Below are 26,480 nucleotides of genomic sequence, written 5' to 3'. Positions count from 1 at the left end.
ATAACATTCATTTTGAAAAGTTTCATTTTAATTTCAGCATTGGTCGTATTCAGTTTAAGGCATCTGAATTCATTTCAATGCGTCATACTCATTTTAGCACATGTCATATTCATTTCAATGGATTCATATTAACACATCATATTCATTTTAACATGAATCATACCCATTGCAACACACATCATAATCATGTCAATGTGTACCACATTACTTTCAATGCAAACCGTATTCATTTTGATTAATGTAATGTTCATTGCACAGTATATGCTTTTCAGAATAATACATTTTCATTTCAGATCTTATATTAATTTCAATCTGTCATGTTCATTCCAGGGTATGTCATATTCCTCTTGGCATATGTCATTTCAAGAACTGCCCCATTCTTTTTGATGAAGATTGTATTTGTTTCAGTGATTGCTTTATTGTTTATAGTGAGGGCCATATTTATTTCAGTATGATTGATGTATATTTCAGTATATCTCTTATTCAATTCAGAGTGTGTGTTATTCATATTAATCACTGACTAGCATATTCGCTCTACCAGGTTTCATATTTCTTTTGGTTCAAGTCATATTCACTATGCCTGATATAATATTTATTTTGACACAGAGTACATTCATTCCAGTGTGTGCCATATTCATTTTGCAACATGCTATGCATTTCAGGATGTCTCCTATATGGGGAGCTGTAATTTTGACATGAATGGCTTCCCATACACATACATCCCCGGAGCATCAGATAACAGCTACCACGTGGATCATTAGTTAAGACATACAGAGGATTATGAGAGCACTTTCTGGCTTACCTCTATATCCTTGTCATTATCAATTTTTTTAGGATTCTGGAAGGAGATAAGAATACTCATTATGTCAGATACAAATAAAAGTACACAGAATGTGGCATAGCCAGAAGGGTGATATAAAAGGCACCATAATGCAATTATTGTTTGGACACACAATGCTTCTTAATGCTTTGTGACAGAGCAGAATCTACACTACACAAAAATGAAACAAAGAAAGTGCTGCATCTGCTGATAAGGCAGTGCTAGAAGGCTGCCTCTTCTTCCTTGTTTTTAGGTAGTGAAAAGGATGGAAAGAGGACTGACAAATTTCATTTGGGAATTATCCTTGCAGGCTGTTTTTTAGTTTGGGTCCAGTGGAAGTCATCAACATGCAGTGCAATATAAGGACCTTTCTACATAATGAGCTGGTTGTTGGTGCTCTTACAACTGCTATGTTTTGCTGGCTGAAGGAGAGGTCAGCGTCAAACCAGAGTGGAAGATTTTTTTTAAAACTTTTCTCAAAATGTTGATAATGGAGTAGCTCCTTGTCGGAATGGACAAAAGGCGAGACATTTGACACAGGCTCTGTTGGCAGAATCTTGTATTTTGAGTATTCCTGGAGTATTCAATCGGAAACAGTTATCTTTTATAAAAAAGAAAATGTGTCTTAAAAAATGTTTTTTCCCTGATGGCTCAGATTGTTATGAAGACTGAGGAGTATTTGCATAAAGCTATCAGATCCTAAATCATGCAAGCATTTTCGCCATTAATATCATAAGCAGAAGGAAGAACAGTGAAGAGAACATAGGAGTGCAGCAGCTGATATATTTGATGGAGAAGCCAACAAGACCAATTCTGACTAGCTGACTCCAGTGGGACAGGAACTACAAGATCCACTGGACTGCCGTCTCTGGGGCTTCAGCGCATATTCCCAGGCAAACCACTAGGCTTTTTACAAGCAACAGCTTTGTAAGCTCACAATACATCAAGCAGGAACAAAGCTTCACTCTGGCCTTCATGAAGGAAAGAAAGAATGTCCTTCCTATTATAAACCAAGGTAATATCCTTTCCACCAAATAGCGTGCATCTACACTGTCAACCATGAAAAATGTTCTCATTTTAAACACATTTCCAGACCTGGGTCAGCTCACCTTCTATGATCTTGTTTGAGAATAATGAACATTGACCATGAATGATAATTAAGGGATGATGTCAATCTGCAAAGTACATTACTGGGCATACGGAAATTGTAAATGACACTGATTTGGACATTACATTAACTGACGATCTACATTACTGAACTTAGTATAACCTGCACAATATGTTAGACATTACAGCAACTAGTACTTCTGCCAATGGAAATTACTGGAACTAGAAAAGCACCCTTTGGGGGAACTATGCCAACTTGCGTTCTGTGGTATTTGGCATAATGGCAATGTGCAAAATATATTTGTTATCATAGACACAACTGCCAACACGTTCTATTGTGCACTGCGGAAGCCATTAACATGCCCTACTGTAAGATAAAATGTGGCACTCTATACTACTAGAATTAGGTCAACAACCATGTATATCGCTTCCCATAATTCGAACTAGAAAATGTGTTGCTTGACATTATGAAAACACACCATGTTCATAATGGCCAGTTAACGGAACTGCCTACTGTATTCAATAAATGTGAAAAATGTATAATATACATTCACCAAAATGTGTCACCCTAAATGGCATTGCCACTTACATTTTCTCATTAGTAATATTATAGGACTGCTATATTTGTATATACATTGCAATTTGCTACATTTATAGCTATATATATATATATATACACACACACACACACACACACACACACTGCAATCAGCTGAAATTCAAAATGTAACCTGTTATATACCTTTTTCTGGTCCTCTTCACGTTTCAATTTTTCCACCACATTCTAAAAGTGAAAACAGAAGAGAAAAAAAACATATGAGTGTCCCTAAAATCAATCCAACATGCCCTGAGGGAAAGAAGAACAAGAGGAAAATAACAAGAACCGGAGAGCAAATTGAGGAAGAGTAACGATAGTGGACAAAAACCCACATCCAGAGGAAATGAACTATGGTATCAAAAACTATAACATTAAAACTTTTGATATGTGCCAAACATAAATGCACTTCAGCAGAAACAATTTAAACTGTTTTATGCAAAAATCCATGATTAATTTAATGTGGGTGTCAAAACACCCTCTACTCCTATTTATTTACAGATGTTCACTGGCAATATCTCCATGGATCCTAATGACAAATATCCTTTTACCACAGCCATCCGTCCAGATTCCTTCTTCTTCGCTCTATGTCCTCCCTCTTCCTGCCTTCTAACTCTCATTCAAAGTCTGCCCGATCGATATAAGAGAGTTAAATGTTATGTTCGTGGTATGATAGGGCTTTTTTCATAGTCACCTAATATGATATTTAAAGATGTAGCAGTCATAACCATATAATCTGAAACATTTGCTGAGGAACGCCACCAAATCATGTTTCTGCACCTCAAGGCATGTATATGGTTATCTGCACTTAATTTCAAGATTTGCTCACATCTTTTTTAAATATGATGTATTTTGTACCATTGTTATAATCCCAAAATGTCAATAAAAACCTTTCAATTGAAAAACAAAATGCAGAACAGAAATAAAGGTAGAGCAATAACTGGAGAAGAAGCCAGGAAGTATTATGCAAAACCCTACTGAGAAAAGCGCTGGCACAGCAAATAGGTGTCACCCTTTGGCTTTCCAAAGCAGACCTGTTTGCTTTACTAATTCTGTTTAGCGTTGCCAAAAAAAAAAAAAAAAAAAAGGCTATTGACAATGCTGAAAAGTACTGTGATGCCATCACGCTTAGGTGCCCCCCACATGATAACGTATATGTAAACGAGAAATCTGACACAGTAGCCACTTTATTTTGTTTTTAAAGTACTCTTCCGAAGTTGGTGGATGACGGTCTCTGTGCATGTTTTGTTGTTGGTAGGAATGAACTGCCAGGAACTGCCAAACCCTCCACAACAGTCGAAACAAATTGCAGATGTGGTTAGCAGAAGTGGACCAGGTGGGACAAGTTTGGTGAGAATAAAGGCCAAACAATGGTGGGAGCAGAGGGGAAACAATGGAATAGCAGTATGGCAGGATGGGGGTGTGATAGTGTGGTGGAAGCAAGAGACTGGGTTGAGGGTGTCGCCTAGGCTCTCATTATTCTAATGAGACTACTGGATTTTGAGCGGCAGAATCGCCTGCGGTGTGGGAGACTGAGTCTGACCCACTACAGGTGACACCTGTCACCCTAATCCAGGTTTTGCTCCGGCTAACTAGCAGTGCCTCATCTCTACCCAAAGGCAAGGATGATTGGGCAGCCGAGCGCATGACATAATTGATTTCTCAGGGAAACCGTGGTCACTCAGGTCTCATCCGTTTCTCTAAGTTACATTAGTCTCACATACACAATGACAAACAAAGGCAGTATATGTTTCAATAAGATTTTAATGAAGCGACTGCATCTTAGATAGCAAAGCATGTGGTGCAATAACCAGGACGATACAGCATGAGAAGATTAAAATTGTGACAAAGAGAGTAAAGCATAGAAATAATGCTACCATATTGTCACTAGAGTCAATAGACTAATTCCTACCTAGGCTATAATAGAGCACAGCATGTTGAGCTATAATTCTGCCCTTCAGGTTCCCCTGGGAAGACATCATCATCCATACCTGAGCAAAAGCCTGATGTCTGCATAAGCAGCTGTAGCGAAGCGTTCAGCAATCAGCTTACAGCTGTGGTTCTCTGGCTGGAATCTCCCTCTAACGTGTAAGGGACAGGGAATTGTTTTTATTATAAAACAGCTGATGTCCTGAGAAAATGTCCCTACGTAAGGATGTGTGTTTTCTATGAATGTCAGAGACAAAATCTGTACCCCGTTCACCAGCAACCTATCTAACTGCAGCCTTGAAAGAAGCATAGAGTGAGCAAGAATGTCTTGTTTGAGAACGTAGTGCTGGCCTAGGCAAAAACAGCTAGATAGAGAGAAATAAAACATAAGTGGCTATTGTAATAATAAGATAAAACTAAGCTGAATAGAATATATCTAGGTTAAAGTGCCCAGCGGCAGGCCTAGTATGCTAAAATAACGCGCATAGAGCTATAACTAAAATGGCTACACAAGGGCAGAGAGAGAGGTAGAAAACATGTGCACTCCCATGGATGCTGGAAGCAAAAGAAAAAGTAGTTTCCTGTTGTGAAACTGTTAAAGGACACAAGTAGGCAAACACAGGAAGTGGTAGAAAAACCACTGAATAAGGTATGAGCAAATGAAACTGACAAGAAGGCGAACCAACTGTAAGCAATGGGCTGTCCCACAGCCTCCAGTAAGCATTGGTGCTGTCCACCAACAGTCGTCAGAAAGGAAAAGTACAAGTAAGTGAGCAAAAGTTAGTAAAAGAAGTATATAAAAAGAGATAGAAAAGCGGATTATGGGTTAAAGCCTCCCCTGCAAGACGTTTTCAAAATACTTAACTACTGTTTCACACATTATGGCTTTGATATGTTGGACTTTCAGAATTTTTAACTGAATAACAAAGATCCAGTTAATTTACCAACACTCTGGAAAACTTTGAATAGCAAGACAGACCTTTTCAATCACTTCACATTTCTTTGATTTGTAACGTAAACATAATAAAATGGTCACATTTTCTGTAGTGTGAATCTTCATCACTCTTGAGTCTATGTTTGGGTTACAAGCACATTTACATATTGAGGATACACATATCAGTAGGTCCAGTTAGTGGACAAGAATAGCACACCAATATGAATTTGTATTATCTTTTTTGCATGTTATAGGCCCAGGTTTGGAAGAATGGTAAACTGGTACAGCCTGCTATGGTAAAATGGAAACTGCGATTCACAATATGCAAACTTTTGCTAGCTATATATTCATGAAAGCATTACATACAAGACACTGTTTGTGCAAGAGTTTAAAGAATACAGGCAAGAAAGAGCAAGTTTTGTTCATCCTTTGAACAAAGCTACGGGAGGGCCAGGTGTTAGCCTCATCCAAATTTTGTTTAGAATTACAACTGCAGTTCTCAGAGACATTACACATATTATGGCACAGAATTTGGGTCACTGCAGAGTACCTCATATGAAAGGCAGGTTGCACTATTCAAAGCAAACAAAGCTGCATCATTAACCCCTTTCATTCCAAGTGATAAAAGAGATAGAAGAACAGAAGAGGCGACTGAGTAATGAGAAATAAATGATGTTTCAGGGTCAGCAAACAAATAAGATTGTATTCCCTGCTTTATGAAATTTACGAAAGAATTTCAATATAAGCTGAAGTTCTGGTGCAAATTAGTAGGTGCTAAGTATGCTTCAAAATTCAATAAAAAATGAGCACTCCAGAACTGTAAGGAGCAAGGGAATCCTGGAATTACATGGATTAATGCAGATACACCAGCAGTACCTGTTTTGAGATGCATTATGTGAGCGCCAGCAGAGTCTTTTGTGAATGAGTTGTCTTGCATGGTGGGTTTTCTATTGCAGACTGTAACAGTATAATCGTATTGTCTTATGATGTGTGAATTGAAGTGAGTTTGTTGTTTTAGCGGGGCGTGCATGGCACACTCAATATTGCATAATTGGTGCTTTGTGCTTTCATTTTGCACATCCGTCAAAAAATGCATTGTGTTGTAATGTGTTGTGCACATTTCTGAAGCAGCTTGAATTTTGCTTTTGATGAAGGCTAGGATTTCATGTGATCTATATGCAAAGATTTTTGGATTTGTGTGTAAGGTTTATGGATTTACAGAAATACAAGAACTCATAATATTTTGAGGTGGTCTGTTGGAAAGGTATGTGGAGTCACTTCAAGTTATAGATGAAAGTCCTGTGAAGCCCTTAATAGTCTAGCTGTGTGAAATTATCTGCTTAGTGCTGGTTATTTCGTTTGTTCGTGAGGATAGACAGGCGTACTCTAGAGGTGGGTTACCGCTCTTCGACAGTATATTTCCATGTGACAGAAAGCACTTAGGGAGTTGTACTTTTTATGCAGCGACTTTGATTTTCAGTCCTGTATCCCGTAAGGCAGACAAAGGTACATTTGTTTTGGTTTTACATTTTGCGGTTCATGTCTTGTTTTGAAACTTTATTGTTATGGGTTTTATTATTGTTGCGTATATTGTGAGCTGGGTTGAGATTACAATAGTTTCACTTTTGAATAAGTGTGATTCCAGCCTGGACGAGATTCCCTGCCCACAATTGGTGCACTCACCTATGAAGTGCTCTTGGACCATGGACTACATACATATTTGTGCCTCAAAGAATGGCACTCAATTACTGCTGATAATAAAAATGTACAATTTCCTGTTCATGGTATATTTGAAGTAAAAAAGAATGATGATTTGAGGTGTGCCATGTTTGAAATGAAGCCACAGTCTAGACCTGTGCACCTTATATGAGTGGGCCTATCTTCCGAACGAGTGAGCACATTAGAAAATGTTGAAAGGGCAAAACGGTAAGGCTATTAACCTTTGGATGGATGAGAAATTGGGCTTACAGGAGAGGGTTGGAAACTATTGGTGCCTTTCCTGGTTTTAATGACAAACTAGACAAAAAGAAAATAAAGGATGACAAAAATAAGAACACGAATGAGTGTAGAAAGAACGATAATGTTTGAGGGACAAGATGTGCTTATGGACAGATAGTTGACTAAACTGAGACCACCACCTCAGTATAATGAGGCTCATGTGCAAGGGAAGGTGGAAGAGACAAGAGCAGAAGAGCAGAATGTCAGGAACGATGAGATGGTGTCCAGTTTGTCTTCAGGAATTTTGACAAAAAATTGGTGGAAACTGATACTTTTAAACTCAGAGGAGATTTGGAAATAATGGCGGAAACAGGAATTTAGAAACACAAAAGTTCAATGTATAGCAAAAACTAGCATTTTAGGTGGAGAAAAAGGAAGACATGCTCATCTTGCGCCTGAGAAACTTCGGAAATTGTCTAGAAAATTAAAAGTGGATTTAAAACAAACAAAAATGTGTAAGTCACATAAGATAGGGTTGTCTGCAAATCAATTAATGAATCATGATTCCAAAACATTGCAAGAAACTCTTACAGAATTACTAACAATGATTACAAAATGGGAAGACCTGATAAAGTATCAGAAAAGAATGGACAGAACCACATGATGAACAAGTTACTTACCTTCGGTAATTCCTGGTTGAGGCATTATCTGTTTCCAGATTCCTTACCTTAGAATTTCCCTCATGCAAAGGTCTGGATCCAGAGACTTTTCTTGAGCAGTACCCCTACGTGACGGCAGATCCCGTTGGTCAGCTCCGTGTCGGTTGTTGGCATCGTGCACACTGGATATGATGTTGCATGAACTAAATAGGTGCCACCCTGGTACACTGACGTCAGTTTCTTTTCACAACATTCCACGCAAAAAGCACATAGCCATGAACCACTGGTGCATCAAAACTAGGTCCCTGAAAAGGAATTCCCTGTCCCTAGAAATCAGTTCGTAGAGCGGGGAGGATTAGTGGGTCGGTAAGGAATTTGCAACTAGAATATGTCTATACCAGATAAGGTGTTACCGGAGGTAAGTAACTTGTTCATCTGATAGAGACTTCTAGTTGCAGATTCCTTACCTTAGAAAGGACACCCAAGCAATACCATCCCATGATGAGGGTCTACCAACCAAGATCATAGTAGTCTGGCAAGATCGAACAGGCAAAGTACCCGTCTTTCGGACCTGACTATCCAGGCAGTAATGTTTGGTAAACATGTGCAAAGATGCCCACGTTGCCGCCTGACAAACGTCCAGGACTGGAACTCCGCATGCTTACGCAGTGGTTGCAGCTGTTGCTCTGGTAGAATGAGCGTGCAAACCCTCTGGGAGCTGCTTTCCTCCAATGCATAGCACATTTTAATGCTGAGAACGGCCATTCTGGGAATGGTTCTATTCTGCACTTCCAGACCTTTCATACCTAACAATTAGTTGATCATCCACCCAGAACTCTTTGGCACGATCAAGGTAGAACGCCAAAGCTCTTTTTGGGTCCAGGTGGTGGAGTAGGATGTGGAGGTATGTAAATAGTAAGCAAGGTGATAGACTGGCCTTCATGGAAGGACATAACCACTTTCGAAAGAAAGGAGGCCTGTGTGCAATGCACAACTTTGGCAGGAAAGAGGGAAAGGTAGGGTGCCTTAGATGATAATGCCTGCAGCTCACTTACCCTGTGGGCTGATGTAATGGCTACAAGGAAGGCTGTCTTTAATGTTAGAAGCTTGAGAGAACAATTGTGAAGAGGCTCAAATGGAGCACACATGAGGGATTTCAGACCCTAAATCAAATCACATAGGGGCTTGATGAATTGCAATGGAGGAAACATGTGGGTAAGACCCTTAAGTAACCTACTAACAATAGATTTAAGCAAAGATGGTTGGTCAGGTAATCTCAGAAATGCAGCGACAGCAGACAAATAACCTTTGAAGGTGCCCAAAGGGGAGCCCTGCTGGGCCAAAGAAAGTATAAACAAGAGGACCTTGGAAAGAGGGGCAGAGAGGGGGGTCAACAGACTTGTCTGTGCACTATGCCACAAATGTATGCCAACAACAGGCATATACCATTTTGGTGGAGGGACCCCTGGCTGCCTAGATAACAATCCATACTTCGGGTGGCGCTTCAAAAGCTGCCAACTGCCGCCGCTCAATCTCCAAGCAAGAAGGCGGAGACTGGACAGGTGCGGTTGGAGAACCATCCCCTGCTGATGAGACAGAAGATCCTCCCCAAGAACAGTCTGATCGAAGGATCGATGGCCATGTGCAATAGCTCGGGATACCAATCTCTTTGTCCCCATTCCAGAGCCACAAGAATTACTTTGCCCAGTCGTTTTTGATTTTCTTGAGAACTATAGGTAGAAGTGTATGGACGGAAAGTTGTACAGGAGGCCTGAGCTACACTTGTGATGAAAAGCGAGTGCCGCCTTCGAAACTCCAATGCGCTAAACTGCTGACATTGCGCGTTCTCTGCAGAGGCAAATAGATCTAACCAAGGCTCTCCACAGCTGATGAAAGAGTGAAGACGCCATTTGTGATTGGCCAGGCAGTGGCGGCTAAGTTTTTCCCCTCTGGCATTCAGAGAGACCACCAGGTGTTGAACCACCAGGGAAATGCCTTGATGTTTCAGACAAGCCCAGAGGCTCAGACCCTCCTGAGAAAGAGTCCAGTACCCAACTCAGCCCTGCTTGTTGCAGTACCACATGGCGATAGTGCTGTCGGTAAATACCTGCAACACTTCCCCTTTGAGAAAGGGAAGAAATGCTTTCAATGCTAGTCTGATCATCTGGAGCTCCAATAGGTTGATGTGGAGACCGGACCCCTCTGGAGACCAGAAGCCTGTGATCTCTGCCTCTCCCAGGTAGCCACCCCATCCGAGGAGTGACACATCTGTCACTACTGTCAGATCTGGTTGGGGAAGGGAGAGGGATCAGCCGCTGACTCAATTGCGGCTGGTTAGTCACCACTGCAGACCTCACACCGTTCCCTCTGAGATCTGGACCATGTCGAAGAGCTTCCCTTGATGCTGCACCCACTGGAACTTCTGGTCTCACTGCAGATCCCGCATATGACATTTGGATGTGTTAACAGGGGGATACAGGAGACCATGAGGCTCAGGAGCCTCACAGTCATTTTCACCGAAATCCAGGCTAGAGGTTGAAACATCGGTATCATAGCCTGAATATCCTGTACTTGCCGCTCCAGAACATAAGACTGAAAATGCACTGTGTGCATGTAGGAGGCTGGCTTGGTTTGTAGTGGATACCTAAGGTATTTACACCTTATACTAGGTCCAGTTATCCCTTATTAGTGAAATGTAGGCAGTGTCTATCAGCTTAGGCTGTCTTGGGATAGCTGTAGCAGAGCAGCCAAGGCTGAACTAGGAGACAAGCAAAGCTCCTGCAATACCACTATAGTTACAGAGTACTTATACACAATAAAAGAAAATACTCAATGTTGCCAAAAATAAGGGTACTTTATTTTAGTGACACAAGGCCAAAAATATCTTAGAGGCAATACTCTTTCTGGAGGTAGGTATTATACACAATATATACACTAGTAACCAAAATCAGGTAAGTAAAAAGTCATAGAATAGAGCAAACAGAAAAAATACAATAGATTGTAATAGGCCTAGGGGCAAAACAAACCATATACTAAAATAGTGGAATGCAAATGTCGAACTCCCCCCTAGGCAAGTGTAGTGTGTAGAGGGGCGCTGGGAGTGTAGTAAAACACCAAAGGTAAGTAAAGTACCCCACCCCAGAGCCCAGGAAAACAGGAGTAAAGTACAGAAAGTTTCCTCAGAACACACTATAAGTCATGATGAAGAATTATGCCAGACTGCAAGCAACCAACGATGGATTCCTGGACCTGAAGACCTGTAGAGAGAGGAGACTATGTCCAGAAGTCGAGGAAGAGTCCAGGAAGAACAGGAGCCCCTGCCAACCTGGAAGAAGGTGCAAAAGTGGAGCCTTCTGTAGGAAGAAAAGTACAGAAATGCACCAAAGAAGATAGCTGCGGGTTCCTGCTTGGTGCAAGAAATGTCCCACAACGAGCTGTTGGATGCAGGCTGTTTGCGTTGCTGGATTCCGCCAACAAGCCTTGGTTCTAGCAAGTAAGCGGTTTGTGTCAAAGAGGAGCTGCCTGGACCCACGAGGGATCTGGGGGTCTCAACTCAGACTGAGGAGACAGAGGGGGCTCTCAGCACTTCAGAGAGTCCTCAGAAGACTAGGCAGCACCCACGGGAGTCCCAGAATACGGGGACAAAGGAGATGCAAAGTGTGATTGTTGCAGCACTACACTGGAGGAAGCCACGCCGCCGGAGAACAACTCAGGGAGCTGTGCGTCACAGGATGGGGGCTGGGGGCCTGGGCTACGCTGTGCACGAAGAACTTTTGGAAGAAGAGCACAGAAGCCCAAGGAGCTGCAGAAAACGCGGTGCACAGGAGTACTGTCGTAGCATGGGAAGGCAAGCTCTTACCTCCTCCAAATTTGGAATGCTGGACCTTTGGACAGTCTGGGTCACTTCGGTCCACCACCTGTGTTGCAGGGATCACGCTTGTCGACTGGAGAGGAGTCCCAGAGTACCGGTCGTCGTCGCAGAGAGGTGCCTGATGAAGCAGGGAAGTAATTCCGTCACTCTAAGGGTGAAAACAGGCAGTCCTCAGAGCGTGCACACCTTGGAAACTGTTGCAATTGCTGGCTGGAGCTTAAGTTGCAGGTCACAGGAGTCGTCCTGGATACTTTGTTGCAGTTACAGCGGTTCATGGAGCAGTCTGCGGTTGATCCGACGGTCAGAAGCTGAAGCATAGGATGCAGAGGATTCCTGGAGGAATCTTGCAAACCAAATCTGGGGAAACACCCAGAGGAGAAACCCTAAATAGCCCTGAGAGGGGGATTAGCTACCTACCCAGGTATGCACCTATCAGGAGGGGTCTCTGACATCACCTGCTGGCACTGGCCACTCAGAGGTCTCCAGAGGGTCACCTTGGAATCCAAGATGGCTAACGCCAGGGACATTCTGGAGGAGTTCTGGGCACCACCCCTGGGGTGGTGATGGACAGGGGAGTGGCCGCTCCCCTTCCTTTGTCCAGTTTCGCACCAGAGCAGGGACTGGGGTCCCTGAACCAGTGTAGACTGGATTATGCAAGGAGGGCACTCTTTGTGCCCTTCAAAGCATTTCTGGAGGCTCTGGGAGGATACCACTCCCATGCCTGTAACACCTATTTACAATGGGAGAGGGTGTAACACCCCTTTCCTAAAGGAAATGCATTGTTCTGCCTTCCTGGGATTGAGCTGCTCAATCCGCAGGAGGGCAGAAACCTGTCTGTGAGGTGGCAGCAGCTGGGGCTGCAGTGGAAATCTCAGAGAGCTGGTTTGGCAGTACCGGGGTCTATGGTGGAGCCCCCAGGGTGCATGGGATTGGCCCCTCAATACCAGATGTGGATTGGGGGGTCAATTCCACGATCTTAGACACCTCACATGGCCATATTCGGAGTTACTATTGTGAAGCTACATATATGTATTGACATATATGTAGTGCACGATTATAATGGTGTCCCCACACTCACAAAGTCCAGGGACTTGGCCCTGGACAACGTGGGGGCAACTTTGCTAGTGCAAGGGTACCCTTACACACAGTAACTTTGCACCTAGCCTTCAGTAAATGAAGGTTAGACACATAGGTGACTTACAAGTTACCTAAGTGCAGTGAAAATGGCTGTGAAATAGGGTGTGCACTATTTCACTCAGGCTGCAGTGGCAGTCCTGAAGAAAGGTTTGTATGAGCTCCTTATGAGTGGCAAAAGAAATGCTGCAGCCCATAAGGATCTCCTGGAACCCCAATGCCCTGGGTACCTAGGTACCATATACTAGGGACTTATAAGGGCAATCCACTGTACCAATTAGAATTGGAATATGGAGTCACTAAACTATAGTGACAAATTCGGTACACAGGGAGAGCATAAGCACTGGAGTTCTGGTTAGCAGAACTCCTGTGACACAGTCAAGCATACTGACAACACACATAGGCCACAAACTATGAGCACTGGAGTCCTGGCTAGCAAGATCCCAGTGAGACAGTAAAAACACACTGACAAACAGGCCAAAAATGAGGGTAACCGTGCAAGAAAGAGGCTACTCTCTCACAGTGCAGAACAGCTTCCATGAAAGGGAGCATCTGAGAGGGAGTCAGGTGTGACTTTGGCACGTTTACAGTGAACCCCAGCGAATGCAGGAGGTCCGCCGTAGTCTGAAGGTGGGAGACGACAGCCTGGGGCGAGCAAGCCAACCTTCAACAGCCAGTCATCGAGGTAAGGGAAGACTGAAGCCTCTGACCTGCGCAGATGGGCTGCGACCACCACCATCACCTTGGTGAACACCCGAGAGGCGCAAGTAAGGCCAAAGGGGAGCACAGCGAAATAAAGGGCTTGTGGCCTACTGTGACCTGCAAGTAATGTCTGTGGACAGGCAGGATGGGAATGTGGAAGCATCCTGCAAATCAACGCTACCGTCTAGTCTCCTGAGTCCGAAGCAGATAGGAGCCACAGTAAGTATTTTGAACTTCTCCGTCTTGAGGAAGAGACTGAGGGGCCGGAGGTCTAGGAAAGGGCAGAGCCCCTTTTCCTTTCTGGGTAGGAGAAGGTAGCGAGAATATCACCCACAACCTACTTCTGGCACAAGGCCCCTCTCTTTGGCTCCCCTGGCAAAGAGGGATGTAACTTCCTTGCTGAGGTGTGCCAGGTGATCCTCCATCATCCGACTGTAGGATGGGGGCATGGAGAGAGGGGTAGTGTCGAAAGGGAGAGAGTAGCTCCTTCGGACTATTTGCAAAACCCAACTATCTGATGTGATGGACTGCCAGAAGGAGCAGATGATGCCTCTGACTGGTCCTGGTGGGTTTGTGTCAGACTAGGAAGATTTGGAGGCAGCTGCAGAAAGGATGGGGGTGTGCGGTGGGCTGACCAGACCATTGGGGACATAGGATCCCATGTCCTCTGCCACATAGAGGTTGGGCAGCACAGTGGCTGAAGGGAAACAAACATGGTGAGCCGCCACAAAAGGGGCAAAAAGCAGACTAAAAGGGACAAGGGGAAGCTGTGAGGCCCAAGAACCTGACCAAGGCACCAGAATCCTTAAAACGCTCAAGCACCAAGTTTTTCTTTGTCTCCAAAGAGACGGGACATCGGGAAAATGGGCCGGGCCTTCCTTGGAACCTGTACAATCACTTGCACAACTGTGTCCCATAAACTACGAGTGCAATGGTCCATAAGACATGTACTGCTCACGGACTGCAATGCCAGGCTAGAGAAAGAGAACATCTTCTTCCCAAGTTGGTCCAGCCTCCTGGATTCCCTATCCGGGGGTGCGGAAGGGAATGCGCCCTGGGATGTAGAGGCTTGGATAACCAACCTCTCAGGGGTGGGATGTTGCGTCAGGAATACTCGGTCATTTGGAGCAGGTCTATGCCGGTAGGCGATTGTCCTGTTCACAGGAGCCCCTCTGCTGGGTTTGGACCAGGTACCCAGCAGGACATCTGTATGGACTTCATTAAAGGGCAAAAGGGGTTCAGAGGAAAATGCCCCAGGCTGAAACACCTGTTAGATTAGTCCTGACTGCCACCAAAAATTGCTTGAAGTCCAGGAGATTGGCCCCTATCCGCACCACCATTGAATAGGACACTCCCTCCTCCATAGCCGCGGTATGGGGAGAAAGCATGCAGCGGCAGGGGAAGTAGGTTCAGGCAGGATGGGAATGTGGAAGCATCCTGCAAATCAACGCTACCGTCTAGTCTCCTGAGTCCGAAGCAGATAGGAGCCACAGTAAGTATTTTGAACTTCTCCGTCTTGAGGAAGAGACTGAGGGGCCGGAGGTCTAGGAAAGGGCAGAGCATGCAGCGGCAGGGGAAGTAGGTTCACCTGCCAGTCCATTGGATTTTGGAGCTGGTATTCTAGAGTGTCCAGTAACCCCTCCTATTCCTCACAGTACCCCAACCCCAGAGAATAAGGGTTAGAATCCGACCTAGGGGCAAGGCCCCTATCGAAGTCTGAATCATGCAATGCCGGTCCGGCTCCATTTCGGAGTCGGCAACGAGGATGGGTCAACGCCACTCAGGGGCATGACTGGCATCAGGAGCGTCAATGTCAGAACTGAAGTCAGGGAAGGTGGAGGTGGTAGAGCCAACACTGGTTCGGATCCTGTAACGGATCCATGGGTACCCCCTGGAGCCGAGGGTGAAGCTGCCGGCGCGGAAGCCATGGGGGCCACTGCCGACCCAGCAGGGCCCAAGGGCACTCCAGCAGAGTCGGACTGCCAAAACATGAGGTGCATGGCCTCATGAAACTCTTGGAGCTGGGCAGGGGTCGCTTCAGCTCCTGGAAACTTGGGGAGGAGCAGAGCCAACCCAGATGTAGGCTCTGAGAGTGGAGGCCTGGAACGAGACACTCCTTTTCCCTCTACTCATCGACTTCTTCTTGTGCCTCAACTTACCTGACCGTCCCGAGGACTTGGAGTAGAACGATGAAGAATGGGGGTTCCGTGACCGTTCTCTGGACCTCCCTCTCTTCCAAGATCAGGAGCGACACGGAGCGGAGTGCAGGGACACAAAGAGCTTTAGGGACTGCTCCCTCAAATCTTTCCCATTCATGGCCCGGCACTCGGAGCACGATTTCAGGCTGTGGTCCCGCTCCAGACACCCCAAGCACACCAGGTGTGAATCAATCACAGACATCTTCTGATGACAGGATCTGCAGGGCCTGAAGCCAGTTTTACTTGAAGAGCCAGGAGTGTATACACTCAACATTTCTCTGACAAATAGTTGAAAAAGACCAGACAAAAAGTGACTGAGCTTTTCTTTGGATCAGGGCTGGCTGGTGCATAAAAAAAGGGCTCATGTCAGCGCGACAGGGTGGTGCCTATAGGTCCCAATACTTCATATCCAGCACACATGACACCGACGACAGACAGAGCTGACAAAGCACAGGGGTACTGCTCAAGAACAATCTCTGGAACCAGACTGACACCTGGAGGAAATTCTAGAGTAAGGAATCTACAACTAAAAGTCTCTATCAGATAAGCCAGGGGTGTTGTGAAAGTATAAAATTAAGAACAATGAGACAATTCTGAATGTGAAGTGATGGTTGAAAAAGAATTACCATTGAGAGAAGTGCAGGGAGAAGCATGTGTGCACATACCTTGATCAAGAAGCACTCGTTACCCAATTACAAAGATTTTTCCAAAGCTCAGAGAGGAACCTGAAAAAAGGAAAGGATTGTGACCTTTTCAAATGTGCTTTGGACAGATTTAGATGCTTTATTTTAAATTTTGGTGCACTGAGATTTGTGGACTGAATGTAAGATTTTATATAGCACAGTGGTCAGGAAAAGAACCACAGAGAAAATGCTCTCAAAATAAGCTTTCCCTAACAATTATGAAGAAATATATTCGGAGTTACTGAATTTGAAAACAAAGTTTCTCCAGAAATTAGTAAATTGGTCAAAGATCATAAGAGTGGCACAAGAACCAGGTGAATCAGTATAACCATATTATGAAAGACAGAAGTAGATTTATAAACAGTATGGCAGAATTGAAGATCCCACAAAACAAAGCTTTTCTGGATTGTCTGGCTTTTGTGTTGGGATTGCGCTCGGATATTAGTTAGCATATTCAAATTTGATGCGCTGGCAGGCCAAATCGCTGGATGAGATCCTGGCTTGTGTGAAATATTGTAGTGATTGTTGCGATGCTAAAAATAAAATTATGATAAATAAATTGGTGGCTGCCTAAACAAATTTATTTTGAAAGAGTGGTCATGATGCTTTTCAGCCAACTGCCACTGGTTTTGGTACTAGTGCTGGTGTGCAAGGTGTTCATGCACAAGGAAATAGTGCTCAGTTTGTGCAAGGTGGAAATGGTGGTCTTCGTGACACAGGTATGGACTTTGCTAACAACATGCCTAATAAAAATATTGAAAACACTCGCAGGAAAAGTGGTCACTGGAAATGGGATTGTAGGTTATATCCAAACAGAATTCAGAGTGAGTCGCAAAAGGTTTCCCAAATGCAACAGAACAAGAAGCGGATGGCACAGAGTAGGATCATATAATTAATTGTCACAGCCCAACTGGTTTCTGTGCAAAACATATGGAATCCAAGGCAGTATATAAGGGATATGCTTTCAGCTCCAGTCATGCACAGCCCATACAAAATAATATGCAGGGTTTACAACAGTTTCAGGTTCGGCACAATGAAGGTGCTTGAGAGGAGACAAGGATTGTAATGCTTGGTGCATTCCTAGTAGGAGACCAGAATACCCCTTTTGTGGAAGGAGCAATGGACGCCCTCAACGTGTCTTTTTTTTTTTTTTTTTTTTATCAACACAGGTGGTACTTGCTCTACGTTTAGACCTGTGGTGGTTCCCAACAAGACCCTCTAAGGAAAGGTAGACCAAGTTGTAGGCATTGTAAATAAACATGTGATTAACTGTTACTTAGAGTCCCGGAAAAAAATGTCTCAATCATAAATGACCATCAATTCACAATCTGTCAGACTAATCAATTTTTTTGTTGCGAAGAGATCTCCGGTGTAAACACAATTGTGTAATTTAATGTATACTGGACAGTATTGGTATACAGACAAGGGAGAAGATTCTGTTTTTAAATAAAATCACAAGCAGAAATAATTAAAAAGTTCACAGTTTCCACAGAAAACAAAAAGACTACCAATTTAAAGCATATTGTGAACAAGGAGGCGTATTATTTTTCTGGAGAAGAAAAATCGGATGGACACAAGTGCTGATCACTGTAAAAACAAGTGCAGTGTATGCCCACACTCTGCTTGCCTGTGAAGCTGAGGAGAGTGTTCCTTCGCTTGTTATTACTAACATCATCCAGCAGAGCATTCTAAAGGCAGTATATGTAATTCTCCAAGCATAACAATCAAAAAAAGCGTTCTGGAAAATGGAGGATAGTTCAGGACCTGCAAAAAATTATTGATGTAGTGATTCTCTACTGTCTTTTGGTACCTTATTTTCCAGTAATATTGTTTCAAATTCCTGTGGAAGCCAAAAAAAATGTTTACTGTGGCAGATTTATGTCAAGCATTTTTACCAATCCCTTTTCATGGGGATAGTCAATATATTTTAGCGTCCGGATTCTGAAATAGAATCCTCATTTGGTGTAGAATCCCAGAGAGGTATATGGAAGGTTTATCAATCTTTCCCAAATCCTGAAATAGGATTTGGAAAGTCTAAATTTGCCCTGTGACCCCAGTGCTAAATAAATATATTGAGAACCTATTGGTCGCAGTCAAAACAAGAGATAGCTGTAGACTTTTGTTAAATCACCATGCTGAAAATGGACATTACTATTCTCCTACAAAGTTACAGCACTGTCAAGAGGAAGTGATTTTTTTTGGGTCACCAAATTGAGAAGGGGATAAGGAAGGTATCCAAAGAAAGCATTTCTGTGATTCAGAAAATTAACTTGCCAACAACACATAGGGAATTGAAGACGTAAGGATGTTTTGAAGGATGGTTGTGTATTGTTGTCAGTGGATTTCAAATATTTCTGATTACCAGCCTGTACAGAGACTTCCTCAAAGTGATTCGAGGACCCCGTGCCTAACACAATGAATGTATGCAAGTCTTCCTGGAGCTCAGACATAGGTTTTGTAGCATCCCTGCTCTAAGATTGTTAAATTAAGAGAAAGATTTTTATTTGTCATGAAGGAGAAGGATGGAGGCTTTCACTCCAGCAGCATTAGGGGGTGTTTCTGCTACACACAGTGGCCACTACATTTCCCTGGAACATGCAGCACACGGAAACGGATTCTCTGGAATTTGATAAAAAGTGAAGTAATTGTGATGGGACACACACTTATTGCACTATATCCACATTCAGTTGAGGCACTTCTGACTCATCCACGGAATCTTACAGTCACTGTCACATGATCTGAATATTCTGCCAACAAACCACCATTCCAATTAAAAGCTGCAATAACCTGAATCCTGCAACATTTCTACCATTGCCAAAAGAGGTACTAATGATTAAATAAATTAAAGTGACCATGAATGTGTTGCTGTGACAGAGTTGTGAAATAGCCCAAGACTGATATTCAAGAGGTAACATTCATAGGCTGATTTGAAATTATTTGTGGATGAGAGGTCCTTATGCAACTCTTTGAGCACCATATGCAGTTTGTACAATAGCATATATACTTAATGCATTATACTTGTGTAATGTAATTTCAGCATGGTAGCAGAACTGATTGCAATCACAAGTGCATGCTTAGCATCCAATGGACTGTGTGCTACAATCCATACAAAAAGCCAAGCTGATTTGGAGTAGTCTATAATTTTTGTCAAATGTGGGCACATAGTTTTTTCTTTCACACCTGCTAGAACACCAATTTGTAATGGGCCACACATTTTTTATTTCTTAGAGGCCATACAACTCTCAAAGGAAAACTGCTGTTGTAAGAAGTGCCATACACGAGAGTGGACATGGTTTCAGCAAGCAATAGTTTTACAGAAGAGGTAGCGAAGTACTGTGCTTTTCTTGTCAATGACAGCTCAACCACTTGAGAAGTTGAGGGAACTGCAAAATTAAGTGCCAGAGAATGAAAAGAAAAGATGGGAAAAGGCAGGATGTAAAAAAAAAAAATGTGAGGTCTGAATGTCAAGCAACAGGAGAGTCATACTAACTGATTCCATGTTGTTGCAGATAGCACAATACATTCCTGTGCCTAACCATATGGAACATGATGGTTATGTTGTCAACCTTTAAGACATATTGGTTTAATCTACATTTCAAGAAAGATGCAGAGATGTGTTACCTGTCAACAGGTGATCACCGATAGAAGGACAAATGGGACCATAAATCACAAAGAAAAAACAGAAGGTCCCTTCAGATAATTACAAATTGATTTTGTTAATATGCCCCTGTGCAATGGTTTTAATATATATTCCGATGGGTGTTTGGTGTTCAGTAGGTGGGTGAAAGCATCTCCAACCATAAGTGATGCTCTTACTGTAGCCAAGCTTTTATCAAATGATAGTATGCTTAGATTCGATTTGTCAACTTCTTTGGAATCAGACAGGGCGACTCATTTTAAAAATTAGATGATGAAAGTTCTTCCCATGGCACTGAAAGTGGAGCAGACATTCCATTGTTGATATCATCCAGAAGCATCAGAAATTGTAGAGAGGGTCAACAGTTCGCTGAAAGAAACAAAAGCCAAAGTGTGTGTGTCGACAATATTTTACTTTGTAAGAAATTGGGTTATTAATTGTGACGAATGTGAGTCCTTCACAATTAATAGGTCCACAATTGTCTCTTCACTGGGATCCAAGTACCCCATTGCAACACTTGACTCTCTCCCGGAAGTGAAGAAGAGCAGTCCAAAAGCTACTCGGAGGGGATAGCCTGTGGTTGTAATCTACATTCCCTTGCACACAACAACAACGCTCAATAGCTCATTGTCCATTCACTGACTTTTTCTTTTAAAAAGGAAAGGGCCATATCACTTACACACACACTAATTAATACTAGGCATTTATCTACATATACATTCAGTAGATGGAAGTACCTTTGGTGACATCCTAAGATCCCATTTCACCCCTAGTGGGCCATGAACCCCACTATCACAATGCCTCCTGCTTATGTCAGATTTAACATTACTACATAAGGGGGTGTCATTTTAAATAAGACAGGCCTACCTGCTTTGTCAAGGGGTCACATGCATTAAGATATATAAAGTAATCCTATTGGCTTTAATAATACATCACAATATTTATTTAAAAAAACAGTCACATATTTGGTTTCATCATTAAAAACAATGGAATCAATAGTCATATTGGAAAGCATTCAATATAATCATAAGCATTGATTTATCAGTATTCATTGTCTGTAAAAGCAGTTTCAAATAAGGCATATAAAGCAATCAAAAACAGGTGTCAGTCTTTCTTGCATCTCTACAGGACACATAATGCCACATAATACATGAGCCATAGGTCCACCCACTGGGGGGTTCTTGTTCTGCGAAGCCTGAGATAAACAGTTCTCGCTCAATAACTTTTTAATTAAATGTTAGTCTGCTCCTTGAGTCATGTTCTGTATGACTTTTGAGACATAGGGCACATTCTTTAAAATCACTCCTGGAGTGAAAGGGCAAATCTTTCACATTCCAAATCTGTCACATAATGTAGCTCGGGCTGATTTTCACAGATGTTGGCTTGTTTTGCTCCTAGTGGTGAATTCTAGCCACCAGGAATACTCTCAACAGGCCTCCTGACTTCTAATGAGCATGTAGCTAGATTACTGTACCAGTCTTCTCCTCACCTGGCTCCTAGTGCTCTTCTCCTGCTTTTGGAGGCTTCATGAGCAGCCCCTTACTACCAGCCAGCATAGCAATCTCTCAAGCTTTAGAGCCTCCTGGCTATCTTGCAGAGCACTTGGTGTGTCAGTGGAGTCCATATCTTCCCCCAAATGGTCTTAAGAGGGCATAAAGGGGCCACTTCCACTAGCCCTGGAGAGATCCATCAAGTCCCGGGAGTCAGCTGGAGACAAAGTGCCTGAGTTAGATATTTGCGTACGGGTTACTCTGTCACAACGATGACAGATATCCTGTCTGCCAAAATCGAAATACCATTGGGTATAATGGAATTTAGATTTTGGCAGATGGGATAACTCATCCGCCAATATGCAAATCAGGCCCAAAGTCCTTAGTCCATCTTTGCAGGCCATCAGGTGGTTTCTCCTTCCAGGTGTCCATTACTTTGCTGTCATTGCCTTCCACTTCCAGTGTCGTCTTCACAATCTCTCCCTTGAGCAAGGGTTTATAGGTGGGGGTAAAAAGTTCTAGATGTCAGGCACCCATGGTGAATCCTATGATGCCACATCATCTTTTCTACCCCGTCTCAACCCTCTTTTACAGTAAACTGGGATAATTCAAGTAGCACCATTAAGTATTATGTATGAAGACCTCCTCTGAGTGACTCTGCTCCACCCCTGGCTGACATCACTGACACACCCCGGCTCACCAAAACTTCAAAGGGGAACCCCTCCTGTGTTGGATCCAGATGTCTGGACAGTGTGACAGCTAATTATCAGATGCAGATTTTCCTCTACATTTCTTCCTGCACAGACATTTTGTCAAACACTGATAATTTCTCCTTTTGTCTAGGGAGGCCTTTGTTCCTGCTGCTGGAGAGCAGAGTAATTAACTTGGCACAGTAGGTTAGGCAAAGCTCTGGAATATGAATACTAGATAAGCCAGAGAAATACAACAACTCTCAACGTCACATATAATATGTATATGTATGTTTTTAGAACCTGCAAAACCAAACTCAGTAGGCATGCTTAAACAAAGTTTGACATGTTGCTGGACTGTGTAGACCTAAGTGGAGTAAAACTGCACGTTAAGGCAAATTTCTCCTACTTGCATAATATTATTAAAATACTACAGGTTTTCCAGTAAACTCTACTGACCCCTCTATAAATGCCCATTACTTTCTAGGCATGGGTGAGGTTCTGCTAGCAAGCTAGTAGCAATATATAGACGTTTAATAGAATTTGTAATGCAGACTCTAAACACCGCCCTAGCGAGGGCTGCTCCAGCTACAAATCAATTGGTCATTACAGGGCTAAATCCAGAAACTCTTCATTCAATAATGGGAAAAGCACCCATTGAGCGGGGGAAAATTCAGCTCTGGGTTGTGCAAAAACCAAACCAGCTAGAAGCAGTGTTTCCCCATTTGAGACCCCAAGATAAACACAGAATTTTCACAATGTGCTTGCCTTTTGGAACGGTTTCCTCAACAGAGGATGGTGCTACTTGGCGCATAGTCTTTGCTGCAATATACACCACCACACATGGTACACTGACACTTGTGAATTTATCACAAGTGTTAAAACAGACTCAAAACAAACATAGGGCTGCCCTGGTCCTGGATTGGGGGTGAAACTGATGAACAATTTTGGCACAGTCTCCTGAATTATTTTAAGTAACACTGAAGGAGAAGCAGCAGCATTGGCAATACGCCAGCAGCTCTGGCTGATTCCTCACTGGGAAAGGAACGCGAGCTGCCAAAGATTATTTCCAAAATGTATACCAGTATAGGTCGGGATAGTCTGGGGGCCAGACCAACTAAACCACAACTACAAAGTGCTCCCATTATAGAGAGTACTAAGCAAGCACAAGCAAGCTCTAAAAGACGCTGGGATGAACAAAAACAGAAAGAAGAAAGAAGAAGCAAATGCGATGAATCCCCGCAACTGGAGACCTCAGAGAAAATCTTAGAAATAGGGAGACTAAAAACTCCTGATACCAGGATACCAATACACTGACAGCCCCCCCATCTCTTTCCTTCCAGGATATGCAGGATAACTGGAGTGAGAGAGGAGGGCGATCAAAGCACCAAAGTAACTACCTGAAGCCGAAAAAGGATTCACAACGTTCTTCAGAAACGTTTACGAAAAAGGAAGAGAAATTTCCACAGCAAAAGCCTGAATTCAAAAAGAATAAACATTGGCAAAACCAGTGTCACTTTTGTCTTTTCTTTTGTATTCTATCTTACTAACTGGATTATAAATATTAGAAAAAGGTTATAATAATGTTTGTTTAAAATTAGATATATCATTAATAGTTGTGTATGTTGTGATGTATGTTGAATTAATATCTGGGTTTCAAAATTGCAATCTGTACCTTATTTAATATGGCACTGTATTCGAGTATAGCAATGGGTAGTTAGTAAAATGCCACTGCACCTGCTGCACTATTCAAATCATGCCTCTTTTAACTGCAAGTTAACTGCAATTGTGACTGCCTGTTAAGTAGTAAAATACAGCAATATTTAGTGTATATAGGAACTAGAACAACTTTAAGCCCTGGTGCCACTGTACCTGCCGCGCCATTCAAAGCATGACCTTAATGCCTGCAAGATAACTGCACTGTTTAGAAGTACAATTTAGTAATTATTTGTGTTTAATGGGGTACCTTGAGGTTTTGGGCATGGTGCCACTGCACCTTCTGCACCACTCAAACCATGACCCTATTGCTTGCTTGGTAACTGCACTTGTGACTGCCTATTTAATAGTAAAATATAGCAATATTTGGTGTTTAGAGGGGTTCTTAGAGCTTTTTCTCCCTGTGCCACTGAACATGCTGCCCCACTAAAATCATTCCCCTTGGGCCTGCCAGATAGCTGCACTTGTAGCTGCCTGCTTAGTAGTAAAATGTAGCAATAATCTGTGTTTAGAGGGTTCTGATACCTTGTGGCACCGGTGCCACTGCATCTGCTGCACCATTAAACCCATGACCCTAGTGCCTGCAGGATAACTGCATTTGTGACTGCCTGTTTAGTAGGAACATATAGCAAACTTTGGTGTTTACAGGAGCTCTAACAAATTTGGGGCCTGGTGCCACTGCACCTGCTGCACCACTGAAACCATAACCGTAATACCTGCAAGATAACGGCACGTATGGCTTCCTGTTTAGTAGTAAAAAAGTATAACAATATTTGGTGCTTAGAGGGATTATGACAACTTTTGGCCCTATTGTCACTGCACCTGCTCACTATTCATATCATGACCTTATTGCCTGCAAGGTAATTGCAATTGTGACTGCCTGTAGTGGTAAAATATAGAAATATGTGGTGTTTAGAGGGGCTCCTAGAGTTTTTGGCCCCGGTGACACTGTACCTGCTGCACCATTAAAACTATGGCCTAGTGCCTGCAAGGTAACTGCACTTGTGCCTGCCTGTATAGTAGTAAACCACAAGTAATTTTTGGTGTTTAGAGGAGGGGTTGGGGTAATTTTGTATTCACTGCAGGTGGGGTGGTCGGGTTTTTGGGGGCAGGGTGGGGGTTGGGGTAATTTTGTATTTAGGGCAGGTGGGGGCGGGTTATTGGGGGTGGGGGAGTTAGGGTAATTTTGTATTTAGGGTGGGGGGACGGGTTTTTAGCGGTGGGGAGGTCTGGGTAATTTTGTATTTAGGGTGGGTGGGGGTGTCAGGTTTTTAGGGGTGGGGGTCGGGGGCTGGGGTAATTTTGTATTCAGGGCAGACGGGGTCAGGTTTTTAGGGACAAGGTAATTTTGTTTTTAGGGGTTGGGTAGTTTTATTTTTGGGGGTGTGGGTCAGAATTTTAGACATGGATAATCTATTACGGTAAATACGATCGATTGGGTTGTGCACTGCCAAAGGTAACAAAATATAATTTCTTGAACAAAATATTCAGCAGACTACTCAGCTTTTTAGCACTTAATGACTTTTGTCTTCTTTCTTAATGTGCCCCCAACTGCGAAAAATTTGAAAAAGAAAGACTATCTCCAGGTAACCAGCACTGAGCAAAACTGAATTTAAGAGGAGGAACAGTGTTCTCATTTCTTCTCCATTAGGACTTTCCATCTTCTGCGAGCATTCCTGTTGGGTATCGAAGAACAAATAGGGCTACGGGACCAACTACAGCTGTAGGTTTTCCATTTGAAGCAGATGCTGACTCAGGAAATTTACTGATCACAGGTGTACACAGCAACACAAGGGTTAAAATTGGGCAGTCTTTAGGAGTATTGCAAAATGTTAAGACGGATGCCTAATTATTTACCATTTTACATCTCTAGTCTGGTATAGCAGAAGAAAGAGCATGCAGAGGAGAAAAGAAAAAGCTTTACTACAATGACAAACTTTCCACTCTGCTTGTCTGCAATGGTGTTATCAGGATACCCACTACATCAACTTAGTTTACACAATTTGAGGTGATTGCAAACCTAATCTAACAACATAACATAGAAAGTGGCCTTTCACAAGGTGCAAATATGCTTATTGGTATTATGTTTGTAAGGTCATTGAGACTTATTCATGTTGTTGGAAAGAAATTTTAGTCATTTTATTAATACGTTTGCTTTAATAATTGTAAAAAATAAAATAAAATAAAAAGCTGATTTTGATTTGATACAATTTTTAAATTACCTTAACAACTTGGTCCTTCTGTAGGGCTTCCACTTCTTCGGAGTCCAACTCTAGTAAAGAAGCCACATAAGAAAGGGATTACTCTCTTCACTTCAGTGAAAGATAAGGTAAAGGCAAAAGGCAAAAGGCATGTCAGCATCAAAGTTTTCTTCACCG

General features: G+C 42.8%; 1 protein-coding gene across 1 annotated transcript in view; it reads right to left on the bottom strand.

Annotated features, from left to right (window-relative positions):
* The window catches only part of SHFL (shiftless antiviral inhibitor of ribosomal frameshifting), a 121,571-nt gene that overhangs the window by 75,185 nt on the left and 19,906 nt on the right, over positions 1-26,480 (bottom strand). Inside the window, exons 3-5 of the mRNA XM_069231789.1 lie at positions 26,325-26,374; positions 2,670-2,711; positions 803-838 (exon numbers count right to left, since the gene is read on the bottom strand). Coding sequence (XP_069087890.1) covers positions 803-838; positions 2,670-2,711; positions 26,325-26,374 — 128 coding nt within the window. The remainder of the gene's footprint in view (positions 1-802; positions 839-2,669; positions 2,712-26,324; positions 26,375-26,480) is intronic.

Source organism: Pleurodeles waltl, chromosome 4_2 (assembly GCF_031143425.1).
Source record: "Pleurodeles waltl isolate 20211129_DDA chromosome 4_2, aPleWal1.hap1.20221129, whole genome shotgun sequence".
NCBI classification, from domain to species: Eukaryota; Metazoa; Chordata; class Amphibia; order Caudata; family Salamandridae; genus Pleurodeles; species Pleurodeles waltl.
Note: the sequence above shows the minus strand (reverse complement) of the source record. Positions and strands in the feature narration are given on the sequence as shown.